This window comes from Pantherophis guttatus, chromosome 6 (assembly GCF_059756535.1).
Source record: "Pantherophis guttatus breed Tessera chromosome 6, ASM5975653v1, whole genome shotgun sequence".
NCBI lineage: Eukaryota > Metazoa > Chordata > Lepidosauria > Squamata > Colubridae > Pantherophis > Pantherophis guttatus.
In genome coordinates, this window is record NC_142068.1 from 81,519,196 (window position 1) to 81,534,825 (window position 15,630).

Consider the following 15,630-nt stretch of genomic DNA (forward strand, 5'->3'; position numbering starts at 1 on the left):
TTTGCAGTATCCTTCCCCTGGAGCAGGGTAGGAATGGAGATTTTGCAGTATCCTTCCCCTGCCATGCCCACCAAGTCACGCCCACAGAACCAATAGTAAAAAAAATTGAATTCCACCACTGCTCTCAACCCTTTTATTAATTCACTATTAATGTTAAATTACAATATTGGGGAGTTCAAGATTCTAAGATAATTTTTATAGAATTGGGGATGGGATATCCAAGATCAGATTTTCTCCTCTGTCAGCAGACCATTTGTGGAGATGAAGATTCAGTCTGTCTGGTGGGCCAATGAACACCTTTCCAAGTAGGAACAAAATACTGAAAGACACGTGGGAGCTCATGAAAGAGTTAAAGGAAAGAGATTTCTAGCTAGTTTACATCCTGAGGCATTTAAGACTGAAGCTTTCTTCATGTTTCATATTTATTTTATTTATTTATTTTTATTTGATTTTTATACCGCCCTTCTCCAGCAGGACTCAGTGCTATGTAGTAGCACTGGAGTAGCTTTGGCTTCTAGTTGAATAAGATTTGAGCCAATTTGTTCCTCTTAAAAATAGAGCTATGTAGAATCACATGAAAAAGAAGGCATTTCTATACCATTCTATGAAGTCAATTTCCTAATTTACAAATAAGAAGGATGTTTTGGTCCTTAAGTAAAAGATGGACAACCTGAATCCATGCAACATATGTGCTTTGTCCTAGCTCAAGAGGCCTCTCCGGGCAATTTAGATCCTTTGTATGACTTAGCTCCTCTTTCATAACAGTCTCCTGTTGGTTGATAGAGAGAATGGGATGTGTGAGAAAAAGGGTCTATCAGAAGTTGGAAAAGGGGAAAGACTAACTTTGTCTGCTCATTTCACTCAGCACTTAGTTGCTCTCCTTTTGGTATCAATGGCAGTGTTCCAATTGCTAAAGAGGTGTAAAATGGACATAGTGCCAGTTGCATTATCACAAGTGCCTTCTTCTTGACTTTTTTTTTTTTTTTTTACCATATTTTGTGATTCCTCTGTTCCTCCTCATATTCTCGGTATATTCTGGAATCTAATTTCCTTGATATTTTACTTGTCATGAGAGAGTTGGGAGGTTTGGCTAATAAATTGTTCAAATATTTGTCCTTACTAATTAAGAATCAGACACACACAGTACATCGGACTAGGAAACAATCTCCACAGGAAGGTTATAGCTACTTCTCTTGAGATTATTAACAGAATCTTGGAAATCTAGTCGCACCGTATCTCCTCCTCCTTCTTATACCCTAGTGAAAGAAATGTCTGTCTAAGTCATTTCTGAATTTTAACTTATTTGTCAGGACTTAAAAAAATAAGCCCCTTTTACCTAGACAATAATGATTCTTCCATATTTCTGTCAAGGTCATCTTCCTTACTTTCTATGTCATGTTGTCCTTGAATTAGTTACAATTTGCTCTAGTTTAAAGAAGATAAATCAAGGATATGGGGAGGGGGGGAAAGTCAACATGGGAGCGGCAACTATGTGATTAAGGTTGTGTTCCATGTTTATGTGTGTCATCACAGGTAATTTAAAAAAATTGGATGTTCTTGCTTTCTATTAAGTACTTGGTCTTTGTCTCATTTCTCCTACTTCTGTCTTTCATGCCATAATCTCTGCTTTCATACTCTTTCCTCAAGCACATTCCCAGCTCTCTCCTTTTTTGCAAACATATATTCCATGAATTCTCCTTGCTAATACTATTTACTCCAATTTAGCCTGCAGATTTGCCCACTTGCAAGTGATTTTCCTCCCCATTTTAGCTTTATTATATTGCAAAGGAGAAAATAAAAGATTGTGGCAATGGCCAATTATCTTCATGAAGTGTGAGGATTTCTGAACTTATACAGTGAGTGGGATGAGGAAAACCCCTCGGTATAGTCCAGGGATCTACAACCTTAAATACTCAAAGAGCCATTTGGACCTGTTTCCCACAGAAAAGAAAACACCGGGAGCCACAAAACCTGGGTGGGCGTGGCCAACTTGATGTCACTCACTTCCGCCAGTCACATGACCCCCCCCCCCAGCCATGCATACCCAGCCGGTCATTAGGGCAGAGAACCAGTTGTTAAAAAAAACCAGGAACCACACAATCCTTTTGACATCTCTCTCTCTTCCCTCCCTCCCTCTCTCCCCACTCTCTCTGTATCTCTCTATGTCTCTTTCTCCCCCCCTTTCTCTGTATCTCTCTGTCTCTGCCCTGGCCGCTTCTCCATCCCCCGCCGTCGCCCTTACCTTCTCAGGCCAGGCGAGGAGTGACTGGGAGGGGAGGGCGAGGGGTGGGGCCAGCCAATGGTAGCATCACCTGACAGGGAGCCACAGCAGAGGGCCCAAAGAGCCGCATGCGGCTTCGGAGCTGCAAGTTGCTGACCCCTGGTATAGCCCATAATAGACTTTATTAGTCCAATTAGTATTGGCTTTAGTCAATTACCCTTTAATTTTCAAAGGTGATGGCTGAATGGCAGGTCATGATAATGATAATGAGTTGTGTGTAAGGTTTGCCCCTACCTGGCAACTGATACCTTGAAGACTTCGAAATAGATTTATATCTGTTGATAATTTCCTTTTTCTTCTGATCTTATTAGTTCTATTCCCCTTTAAAAAAAAATCCATTTGTTTGCTGAAGTCTGATCTTAGTGAATTTAGTAGCTAAAGTTTGTTATGAAAATTATTCCAGTGTTACTCAATCTTGGTGACTTTAAAATGTGTGGCCTTCAATCCCAGAATTCCTCAGCCAGAAAGTCTATTTCTTTCTTTCTTTCTTTTTTTTAAATTTGATTTATATGCCGCCCTTCTCCGGAGACTCAGGGCGGCTTACAATGTGTTAAGCAATAGTCTTCATACTTTTGTATATTTATACAAAGTCAGTTTATTGCCCCCATAATCTGGATCCTCATTTTACCTACCTTAGAAAGGATGGAAGGCTGAGTCAACCTTGAGCCTGGTGAGATTTGAACTTGCAGTAATTGTAGGCAGCAGATGTAAGTGGATGTTAATAATAGTGGATGTTAGTCTGCTGAGCCACCAGAGCTCTTTTTCTGGTATTAAAGTCAACAAGATTGGGAAACATTGCTGTATCTTAATCTTTTCTCCTACCATTAACTATATATATATATATTTATATATATATATATATATATATATATATATATATATATATATGTATGTATGTATGTATGTATGTATGTATGTATGTATGTATGTATGTATGTATGTATGTATATAACAATAACATATCTTGTGTAGGTCTTCCCCCATAAATATATATACATGTGCAGAAACCACTGCATAGCATGTCAAGAAAAAATGCATTTGCCATAGCCTTTGCTGCCATATTTGTGATTTTGCGATCTTTCACTGGGCCAGTTTTTCCCATGAGGAAAGAATGGCCTTGTAGTAATGCTTGTATCCCCCAAGATATAGCAGAGCTGTGTGTCCATCATCCCCATTAATAAGCCAGGAGAACTTTAATTCCATTATAATAAACATAGGGTGATGTTGCACAAAACAGTTCAAGATTCCCAGATATTACTTAGCTCGACATAAGAGGATTGGAGGTGCAGTCCTCCATCTCCCTGTGTCAAGCAGTTACCTGCCAGAATCCTTTCTGCTGCCTACTATGAAAGCTATGTGAAAGGAAGCTGTGTTCATCTTGGCAAGACACAGGATGGAAACCATTGGCTACTTTTTTTTTGCCTGTTACACAAAATAATGAATTAAAGCCTTATTTTCAGTTTTCAGCACCTGGATCCAATTTTATTAAATGTTGCTTGTTTTAAAAAATTCTGTAGATCGAGGTTATTGGCAGGGTTTGGTGGAAGCTGCACAATCAGCCAGCAGTTTCTTTTTAAGAGAGCTGTAGCCATAATAACACTCTCATCTGCATATCTAAACGCAAGAAGTCCTTCCAATGAAAATACAGTTAATTGACTTTCTACATGTCAGGATATTATTTTTCCCCATATTAATTCCACCTTGTTAGGATGAGGAGCTATTAACGTTAATATTCCACTCTGACATTTGTCAAACATCAATATTCTCATCACTTTTCTTTTAAAAAATCCCTCCCACCTCTGACAACTTCTCAAATGGCACATTATTCTATTCTTTGAGTTTTCTGCATAGGAGGCTACAGGCCTATTCCAATGAGGGGTTTCCTTCAAAAATATACTATATTCAAATACACTCCCCGCATTTTGCTTTTTAGCATAATGGAAAACACGAAGACTTGGAAAAAAATATTGCCATGTTTTCATGTCAAAATGGTCTCTGCCCAGCATGCTGAAGTATGCAATTAATGCAAATTAAGAGTCAAAAGCTAGCCGAACATTTTTAGTGCATCATTCCTGATAGTATTATTATTATTATTATTTTACATTTTGAATATAAACAGCTAGTGGTATAACCTTTGATTCATACAGGGTACATAGATATCTTTAGTGTTCAAGATTTTTACAGCAAGCCAAGGTGGGTATATACATTTAGTTACATGTTGGTCCTCTGATGGTACACAAGCTATACATCTTGATGGTCATGTAGTATGTATTTCAGAAAGGCTATGAAATATTAGGAAATCACATGTGTTGTATAAAGCAATCTATGCATATTTGGCCAATTTGGCTGAATTATTTGATTCTCAGCTTTCAACAAATGTATGTTCCATATTATGAAGCAGATTCTCTTCCTTTCCAGTTCTTTCTCATTTAAAAAAAAAAGCCATTTTATTACCCGAAAGTCACTTTAAGATAGACGTGCTCACATTGCTGGAACATTTCGGGTGATTTTATTTATTCCTCCCCTCCCCCCCCGAAAATCAGAGATGGCCAGAGAATATGGATGCCTTTTTTTCTCAATTGCTGCAGTGCATCTGCTTTATAGAACCCCCCTCTCCCAAGTGGTCAGAAATGGGCAGCATATAAAGCTAAATCAAGTTATGCAATAGAGGCGGTGAAGTTCTTTACCACCTATTATAAACAAATAAAACTATCTCTGCAAGGGACTCATTGACTGTAATTTGTAAGAAAATGTCAAGAGGAGAAGACATTGGTGCATTTTTAAAATTCTCAGAACAATTTGAGGTGGATGCCCTGAATTATCCGTGCCCATCATCATGATTCCCATCACAAATACATTAGATAAATAAAACATGTCTATAAAATGTAATTCAGCACTGATTGATCCCTTCCTCCTCTGCTTTGCCTATTGATCCATTGACTTTTCCTAAAGAGAATCCTTCGGATGTGCTTTCCCTTGGATTGGCAAAGGTCCCAGTTTCCCTGCAAGCTTCTCCCTTTTGCTGTGCTGTATTTAAAATGTAGCTCCCATCAGCTTTCTAAATACCCAAAATGGCATATTGCATAATTGAAACCACTGAAGACAATGTTGCATTTTTTTCTGAAGGAAGAAAAAAAATGACAGATTTAAGGACTCCATCGTCAATCACATTAATGCCTTTGACACAGATGAAAACGGAATATCTAATGAGCAAGTCTATGCCGGAAGTGGCTTTACCCTTTGCAACTGTACATTTTAGCTCCTCTAATTGCATCAGTAAGGAATTCGGACCCCTCTTTCAATGAATGCCTTTTGACTATTTTCTGAAAGGCATGTGAGAAGGGAGACACACTAGGATCTTTGATTTAAAAACACCACAGTCAGTTTTCCATTGGAAGTTATCAGTTCTGCAAACTGTATTGTGCTGAGAGCTGCACAGTGAATCTTACCCTGTTCCACCCCTTCTTTTGAAAGGTATGATTCCCACTCACCCCTTCGCTTAGCCAACCGATTCCCCTTTCTCCCAACGTGGATAGCTCTGGAGGCTGCTTTAACACCAGGCTTCTTAGATGCCTTGCACTAGATAGAAATCAAGCATTCTCCCAGGGTTGTCCCTGCACCATCCTAAGCCAACGCAAGTCCTGGAATGTCTATGAAGCTACAGCACACCTGGCATTATAGATCGCCCTTGAAGCATGTTGTGAATTTCAGCATTCGGTCTACTTTTGCACCGTTCTTCCCCATCCTTAATCTTTGCACACAAACATGTTGCTTAGGGAGGGGGACCCTTCCACGTTTGGATGGGAACGACCCAGCACTGCAGCTGTTTTGGATGTGTGAGAAAAGTTTTCTGTCTGTGGGTAAAAACAGTCAAACAGATAAAAGGAGTAAAGTGGCTGTACAACAGAGGCTGGGTAAACCTGAGCCCAGACTTCACAGGGTTCCTTGTGAAGGGAGGAAAGCTTTAAAAAAAAAAAAAGCATAAGGGAAAGGCTAACCTGCACTGACTGGAGGACACCTGATATGACAGGTTGTAGCTGAAAAGTGAAAGAAGTTCAACCCAAACAGTGTTTAAAAATACAGAGAGCAGTTCCTACCTCGCATTCCCTGGAGCCTCCTTTGCTGTAGGTACAAGGTCCCGTCCCGTTCAGCAACATCTCGCTGGTCTCGCTGTTGGTGGGCTTATAGTCAACATAAAATTCCTGGGTGGTTGGAGTCATCTGCTTTAGCGACTGTCGTTTCTTTTTCCTGTGCCGTCGCATTAGAGAGCGTTGCTGCAATTGCTTCATGCTGGCAGGGTAGTGCTTCCAGGACACGTAGATGACCAGCAGGATCACAAGCACGGATAAGAAGAGGGCCACACTCCCAGCAATGATTTTATGGAAGGAGATCTGCTCAGTGCTGTGCTCGGGCCCGGAGCTGGCCTCGGGGACCCCTGTGGTGGGGGGCAGGGGAGGCTGGCTGTCATGCTTAGGCCGGATGACTTTTGGTTTAAAGGTGGGCTTGGGGGGAGCCTGTGGCATGTCAAACCTTTCTGTAGTACTTTTGCCACAGATGCTATAATTTTTCACGGCATCTATAACATTCACCCCTTGCAGTTCTTTGGGGCTGGCACAAATAATTGTATTTTCCCTCAGCCCTTTGAAACTTTTAAGCCAGTTTACCAGGGAGCAAATGTTTCTGCTGCATTCCCATATATTCCCAGCGAGGCTGATGTCGTTCAGAGATATCCAGGAATCCAAAATCTCTTGGCCAATAAATGTGAGCTTGTTGGAATCCAGGTTGAGGCGCTGCAAATTGGGCACACACTGGAAAACACTTGGTCCACTGAAAGCTTCTATTTCATTTCCTGATAAATCAAGCCTTTGTAATGAGCTCCAAGTCCAAGACATGGTTTGTCCTATAACACTGATTTTATTCCACTGTAAATAAAGGTTCTGTAGGCTGACCAGCCTTGGAAAAAGTGCCAAGTTAAGCTTAGAAAACTGATTGTGCTCCAGGTGCAGCTCTTTCAGCCTGATCATGCCAGCAAAGACATTCCTTGCAAGGCTTCGGATCCTGTTGTAACCCAGGTCTAAGAGTTCCAGGTTCCTACAGTCCTGGAAAATCCGGACTGGGATCGTTCTCAGGGAGTTGGATCTCAGGTGTAAACTCAGCAGCTTCCTTAAGCCTCTGAATTGCTCTGCTCCCAGGGAATGCAGCTGATTGTAGGAGAGATCCAAATTTCGGAGGTTTGTTACCGGTCTGAAGGTGTTATTAAGAAAAAAGGCAATTCTGTTGGAACTCAGAATTAACTCTTTCAGTCTGCGTATTCCATTGAAAGCGTTTTCATCAATGCTGCCGATATGATTGTGGTCTAAGTAGAGCCAGGTAAGTTGATTAAGACCTTTAAATTGGTTGTATTTTAGTTTTTGAAGGCTGTTGTACCGCAAGGACAAACCTAAACAACCAGCTGATATACTGGAGGGTATCTCTTGTAATTTCTGGGACTCGCAATATACCATTTTGCCTTCACACCTACAGCCCTTCGGGCATCCTCGTTCAGCAGACGAAAGCATTGTCAGTAACACAGTGGGAGCTATTACCAGGGCTACTGCTGATCCGCTCAGTAGCCTAAATACATTGAAACCTGGAAATAGAAATAACTTAGAAAAGTTATCCCCCCAAAAAAACAGTCCAAATATTTGTCAGTCATGCTCAGAAAGGCTACCACAATAAAGAGGGAAAAAAAAACCCTCCCGCAGAAGAAGTACTTTGCAAGCAGTTTTATTTTACTCCCTCCCCCATAACCCACCCCCCCCTGCCCTATTTTAAGGCGACAAATCTAATAAAGAGAAAGAAAGAACCCGTGTAAGCCAGACAGAGCCAAACTGAATCACACACCGAAATGTATCTCCAGTCGTAAGCTTGCACAGAGGCCAATCTACAGGGTGATTAATACAGAAGCATTGCAGAGATTGCTGTTAGGCTTACTAGAAAAGAATGAAATGGAAACATACCCATCCTTTTGTGTTTTCAAAGGTCGTCCTTAGCTCTTTTGCTTTTTCCTAGGGGCCACAAACATGACAGCCCCTGTCAGCTGTTCTTTGGTGAGTCAAGCTTTGCTGATACCCAGGAAGCAAAATTGGACCTCCTGGGAAATGGACCGATTTTGGATCATTATCCTTTGCCAGGCAAGCAGAACATCCCAAGAGCAAATAAATCCCAACCCAGCATTGGCAGGAGAAAGTCAAGTTCTTCCGAGGTGATAGGGTCTTCATGGGTGATGCGGTTTGGAATCTTTACATCGTAGACTCGGCTTCTTTCAAATCTCCCGTCGCAAAGCTTGAGAGGTCCCTCCAAGTGACGCTCAGCTGTCTGAATTCACCCATCTGTATTCCACTGGGCAGCCCAGTACTCATAGTCTGCACCCTCAATCAGGCTAAGGAAGCTGCGTTGAAGCAGAGAAGCCAGGATGACCCGGTACAATGAACAAGCACTGTTCACTTCTGCATCCTGTCACTCCGAAAAGCTTCTCTGACTGTTGCTTTGGTTTCAGTCAATGCAGTCTTATGTAAAGCTGCCCCCAGTGGTGAAGAATATTATGGGCATGTGCAGAAATGCCTCCTTCCTTTTCTTTCTTTCTTTCTCTCTCTCTCTCTCTCCCCCCCCCACCCCCGTTCTTTTTTCAATCTTGCAAATGAATTAGCTCTGGGCTGGGAAATGAGTGATTGTTCTGGGTCACTAAATAGCAGCAGACTGGACAACCTCGCCGTGCTCTAGTGAAACAGTAGTTTTGGCTGCGCCCTCCTTCCCCTCCTCCCCTTAGATAATTTAGCCGAGCCTTTTGTGTTCAACATCTGCTGCTGGGACTTTTTGTGAGCATGAAGCACAATTGTCACTTTTCATTTAGGCATGAAGGCAGCGCACAAGTAATGCATACATATCTTGCGCCTCAACCAGGAATGCAATCAAACACCTCTCTCTGTAAAGTGATTTTGAAACACAACTAATCCAGGTTATTCCTTTGTTATTGGATATGTTTGATGAGTATCATGAGAAACTAAAGGCTTGGTGAGCAACAGGACAATAACTTTTGCTTGTCTGTAGACTCACTCTCTGCGCTGAAGGGGTCATTCTGAATGTTTTACCTAATCATTAAAGCTACAGGACTCCCATACAAATCTGCCCTAATATCTGAGGGCTACTTAGAGGAGGGAATAGAAGGGGAACTTACCAAATTTGCAGATGATACTAAGCTGGCAGGAATAGCCAACACCTTAGAAGACAGGCTCAAGGAGTGAAGACTGGGCCCTATCTGACAAAATGAAATTCAATGTAGAGAAAAGTAAAGTCTTACATTTAGGCAAAAAAAACCAAAAGTACACATATAGATTGGGTGAAACCAGGCTTAATAGCAGTAACTGTGAGAGGGATCTTGGAGTCTTATTGGACAATTAGCTAAATATGAGCCAGCAGTGTGCAGCGGCAGCCAAAAAAGCCAATGCAATCCTAAATTGCATTACCAGAAGGATTCAATCAAGATCACATGAGACATTAATACCACTCTATAAAGCCTTAGTAAGACCTCACCTATAATACCGCATCCAGTTTTGGTCACCACATTATAAAAAAGATGTTGAGACTCTAGAAAAAGTTCAGAGAAGAGCAACCAGGTTGATTAGGGGACTGGAGACTAAAACATATGAAGAATGGTTACAGGAATTGGGCATGGCTAGTCTAGTGAAGAGAAGGACTAGGGGAGACATGATAGCAGTGTTCCAATATTTGTGGGGCTGCCACAGAGGGAAGCTATTTATCAAGGCACCTGAAGGCCAGACAAGGAATAATGGATGGAAACTGACCAAGGAGAGATTCCACCTAGAAATAATATCATCTCATCTCATCTCATCCTGAAATTTTGCTGCAGAGCACCTGTTCCACCATTATCTGACTGTAGCTGGAGGGCATGAGGCAAAGCTGAACCTGTAGCTGCTCAGTTTCTGTTCAGGCTGTTAGTTTGGCACCCTTTTTAAAAAATAACTTTATTATTACAATTCGGGATCTGTTTACTTTAGTTTTGTAATGCCAAATGTGAACTCTGTGCCATTTTTATTAACTTGAGTATGTTTATAGAATGATAAAATGGACTTTATTCTGGCATACAAAAAGTGCTGGCGTGCAATGCAGCTTTCCTGCTCCTTCTTGATCGCCCACCATGTCCAAGAGAAACATGGATACTTAAGGATTTGCAAAAGTGAAGCCCCTCTTTGTTTATCCTGTCCATTAATTTAGGTGGGAGTCTTCCCTAGGGAAATTTTGATAGATTTTGTTAGAAAGAAGACAAGAGATCAAGTCCTAGAGCAGGATTTTAACACAAGCTTGAAAATGACAGTTGAAGACATATTTTAACAGATTCTTAACAGATTAACAGAGTTGGAAAGGACCTTGTATGTCATCTAGTCTAACCCCCCACCCAAGCAGACCCTACACCATTTTTGACAGATGGCAGTCCAGTCTCTTCTTCAAAGAGCCTTGGTAGTACAGGGGTTTAAGGCACCCTGTTATTAAGCTTATTAAGACCAGCTGCCTGCAATTACTGCAGGGTTCGAATCTCGCCAAGGCTCAAGGTTGACTCAGCCTTCCATCCTTTCTAAGGTAGGTGAAATGAGGACCCAGTTTGTGGGGGCAATAAGCTGACTTTGTATAAATATACAAAAGGATGAAGGCTATTGCTGAGCACATTGTAAGCCGCCCTGAGTCTTCGGAGAAGGGCGGCATATAAATCAAATTAAAAAAAAAAAAAAGCTTCCGGTGATGAAGCTCCCACGACTTCTGAAGACAAGCTGTTCCATTGGTTGATTGCTCTCACTGTCAGAAAGTTTCTCCTTGTTTCCAGGTTGAACCTCTCCTTGTTCAGTTTCCATCCATTATTCCTTGTCTGGCTTTCAAGTGCCTTGGAGAATAGCTTGACCCACTTCCTCTCTGTGGCAGCCCCTCAAATATTGGAACATTGCTTTCATGTCTCCCCTGGTCCTTCTCTTCACTAGACTAGCCATGCCCAGTTCAATATTTGTTTTGAAAGAGATTCTTATTAGAATTCTGTATAAGAGAAAAGAATGTACCTTTTTTGGCTAAAAACCTAAAAGAGAAAAAAGATCCCATTTCAGTGGAATAAATTGGAAGGCATCATTTTTACCTTTCAATAGAGATTTAGACTGAATTCAGTTCTGAAGATAAGAGGTTTTTTTTTTTTTTTTTTTAAGAAAGATATAAATGAGAATTGGAGGAGATGGAAATGGAGGTTTCAGAGGAAACTACATAACAGGACACTACGCTACAGGAATTGGAAAAAAATATTACTAAATTAGGCGCTACAGATGTGGACTTTCCTAAATTTTGGGCTGAACTATGGATTACAAGTGTTTAACATGGAATATAAATGGAGCAAATGTTCCTCAAAAGAGGAAAGAAATATTTCATTATTAAAAAAAAAGTAAAGCAAGACATAATTTGCCTACAAGAGACTTATATCAGGAAAAAATATATAAAATATTTGACTATAAAAAGTTAAGTGAAGAATTTATTTCAGCACAGCTTAAAAAAAAGAAATGGAGTCATTTTGTATATTAATCCTCTATTAAACCCAGGACTTTTATTAATGATGAATATGATAGATTTGTTGGAATACATGTAGTCCTTGACCTATAACCATTTGTTTAAGAACAGTTCAAAGTTGTGACAGCCTCAGAGTAAGTGATTTACAATCTGTACTCACACTTTCACTACTCACAACCATCACACGATCACCTACAGTCACATGGTCACAATTTTGACACTGATATGATATTCCATTGGAGAAAATAGATGAATATCTTATAAAGCAAAATTTACCAACAATTACAGAGGAGCATGGAACATAGAATCATTTTGGTTGGAAGGAATCTCAGAGGTCTTCTTATCCAACCTCTTGCTCAAGACCTTATGCTGTCCTGGTCAATCTATTTTTGAAAACCTCCAGTGATGGAGCACCCACAAAGAACAAAGAGAAATTATAAAGAGACTTATAATAATAAGGGAAGTTTCAGAAGCAAGTGAAAAAAGTATACCAAGAAAAATGCCTAAATCAGATGGACTATCGAGTTTGTATTATATGTGTTTTGAGGAAAGAACTTTTACAAACCATGATGGATTGTATTCTACAGGGAGGAAAGATGCCAGAGATCCAGAAAGAGGCTAATATAACATTAATACCTAAATACCTTATGATTTATATTGATTGTTTCCTAGTATGATTCGATTGCTTATTTGTACCCTATGACTATCATTAAGTGTTGTACCTTATGATTCTTGACGAATGTATCTTGTCTTTTTATGTACACTGAGAGCATATGCACCAAAGACAAATTCCTTTTGTGTCCAATCACACTTGGCCAATAAAGAATTCTATCTATTCTCCATAGTGTGGCGACAGAAAATAACTTTGCAAAAATTTATTCATGAGGATCATGACATCTTTCAACTAACTTTTTAGCTAAAAGTTAGTTGAAAGATAATGTTAAAACTATGTTAGATATTTTTGGAATATTTGGAACAACGAAAAAAAAGTCGCATCAATCTTTTTAGATGCAGAGAAGGTTTTTGACAATTGGAACTGAGTTTTCTTTTGAACTGGTTTTGGAATTATGGAGAAAATTTTATAAAATGGGTGAAATTGATTTATACTTCACAGATGGTACAAATAATCATTAATGCTGGTTTAACCAAAGCATGTGAGATACAAAAAGGAACACGGCAAAGTTGTCCTTTGTCCCCTCTTTTGCTTATTTTAGTTCTTGAAATATTGAACAGAGACATAAGACAATATGAAAAGACTGCGGACAAAAATATTTAAAAAGAGTTATACAAGTTAAGAGTTTTCACAGATTACTTGGTTGTGTTTTGGCTGACCCTTTAAAGGGAGTTGAACTTTTAATGAGTAAATTAAAATAATTTGGAGCATTAGCAGTTTACTAGATTAACAAACAGAAGACAAAGATGTTAACAACAATTATGAAGTTAAAGATCAAACAGAATCGATAAATGAAATGTGTTTTAAGATTAAGAAGATAAAATACTTGGTATCCATATAACAAATATGAACTGTAAGTTATTCCGAAATAACGATGTTATGACATGGAATGACAAAAAAAATATATCAATGGTAATGGGAGCGACATGGCGTTCCCATGTAACACCCCTCCTGTGCGAGCTGCACTGGCTCCCGGTGGTCTTCCGGGTGCGCTTCAAGGTTTTGGTTACCACCTTTAAAGTGCTCCATGGCTTAGGACCTGGGTATTTGCGGGACCGCCTACTACCACCAATAGCCTCCCACCGGCCGGTATGCTCCCATAGAGAGGGGCTCCTCCGGGTGCCGTCAGCCAAACAATGCCGACTGGCGGCCCCCAGGGGGAGAGCCTTCTCTATGGGGGCACCTACTATCTGGAACGAGCTCCCCCCAGAGATACGGAGGATCCTGGATCTGCGCACCTTCCGCCGCGCTTTAAAGACCTTACTATTTCACCAGGCGGGCCTGGCCTAATTTTCTCCCTCTTTTATAAAAGATTTTTAATTTTTAAATATCTTTTAGTATTTTATACATTCAATTTTAAATTGGTTTTAAAAGTTTGGGGTTTTAAATTTGTCGGGGCCAAAATTATTTAATTTGATTTTATTCTACTTTTAAATTTTGTATGTATGTGTTTTATTGTTTGGCTGTGCACCGCCCTGAGTCCTTCGGGGGTAGGGCGGTATAGAAATCAAATCAAATAAATAAATAAATAAAATCAAGAAGGGACAAAGTAAATTGGCACTGCTGCATAGAATTTCTGTAATTAAAATAAATATTTTATGTAGAATGTTATTTTTGTTTCAGACAATAACTGTTTTGATAACTGATCTACCATTTAAACAATGGCCAAAGGTTATATATAAACTTGTATGCAAAAGAAAACACCCTAAATTAAATATAAGGCACTACAAAATGCAAAATAAAGAGGAGAATTGGGTTTATCAGACTTGAAATCATACCTTACTGCCTGCTGTTTAACGTTGATAAAAGAGTGGATGTTGTTAACAATAGAAGACAAGACAGACATGATCTGGGATTTGGAAGGCAAGGATATCTATGGTATGACAAAACTAAGGTTAATGTAGATTTGAAAATTCATTATGTCAGGAGTCCCATTCTTACAGTATGAAATAAATATAAATTGCAGTAATAAGGTTGTGTCTGAAAACTCTTCTGTTTGAGATGATATTTCTCATATAACAGAGGTGTTAAACTCGATTTCATTGAGGGCCGCCTCAGGGTTATGTTTTACCTCAGGGGGCTGGGAGGGGCGTAGCCATGATAGGTGTGCCCAGCTCGATGTCCGATTTCGGCTGTGACCGCCTCCTGCAGCCCTCTGCCAGCAAAAATGGAGCTTTGGGGTGCCGCCTCTGGTCCTCCCAAAGTTCATTTTTGCTGGCAGAGGCACCGCAGGCCGGTCCTTCACTGTTTTCAGGGCGGCCCTGCGGGCCAGGTCTAAGCGGGCCTTCAGTTTGACATCCCTGACATATAGTCAGAGGTAGTATTCAGCCGGTTCTGACTGGTACTGGTGAACCGGTAGCGGAAATTTCTGGCTGGCCCCGCCCCCATCTATTCTCTGCTTCCAGAGTCCCAGCTGATCGAGTCCCAGCTGATCGGTTGGGTCTTCTTCTTTTGTTGCCCTGCACAGGAGAATGGAGTTGGAAAGCAGGTTAGTGGGGTGGGGTGGAAATGGAGATTTTACAGTATCCTTCCCCTGGAGTGGGGTGGGAATGGAGATTTTGCAACATCCTTCCCCTGCCATGCCCACCAAGCCATGCCCACCAAGCCACGCCCACAGAATCGGTAGTTAAAAATTTTGAATCCCACCACTGCATACAGTGTAGTGAAGATGCAGAGGATATATTTTTTTGTATCTCTTGTCTGATCGGAAACCCTCATCTTCAACTTAAAGACGAAGGAGGCAAAGCCTGGCTCTTGCCCTTCCCTCGGAAAATATTTTTTTAGAAAAAACAAAACAAGATGATCCTCTGTGAATTTTACTAGCATTGAATGATTTCTGTAGTAAGACTTTCGATGGAAGAAAAATGGAAGTCCCAAGATCTTTCTTGGGACTTCCCACATTCACATCAATACGTTGACTCTAAAGCACAAAGAGTGAGTTGTTGTGCTACAAAACTTTGTTTTGCTGCTTCAGCCTGAAATGAGTTCATTGGAAGAAGGAGAGCCATAGGTCTTGAAAGCATGACAGTCAAACAGACGTGACCTGGAAATTGGGCCAGGCAATTTCATTCTAGAAATG

At 40.4% G+C, this 15,630-nt stretch overlaps 2 protein-coding genes across 4 annotated transcripts in view; one reads left to right on the plus strand and one right to left on the minus strand.

Annotated features, from left to right (window-relative positions):
- The window catches only part of LRRTM3 (leucine rich repeat transmembrane neuronal 3), a 124,135-nt gene extending 115,264 nt beyond the window's left edge, over window positions 1–8,871 (minus strand). The window contains exons 1-2 of the mRNA XM_034438684.3: window positions 8,281–8,871; window positions 6,379–7,910 (exon numbers count right to left, since the gene is read on the minus strand). Of these exons, the coding sequence (XP_034294575.2) occupies window positions 6,379–7,910; window positions 8,281–8,284 (1,536 nt within the window). The 5' untranslated portion in view covers window positions 8,285–8,871. The remainder of the gene's footprint in view (window positions 1–6,378; window positions 7,911–8,280) is intronic.
- CTNNA3 (catenin alpha 3) overlaps window positions 1–15,630 on the plus strand; it is a 957,874-nt gene that overhangs the window by 390,050 nt on the left and 552,194 nt on the right. The gene's annotated exons all lie outside the window — the stretch shown is intronic.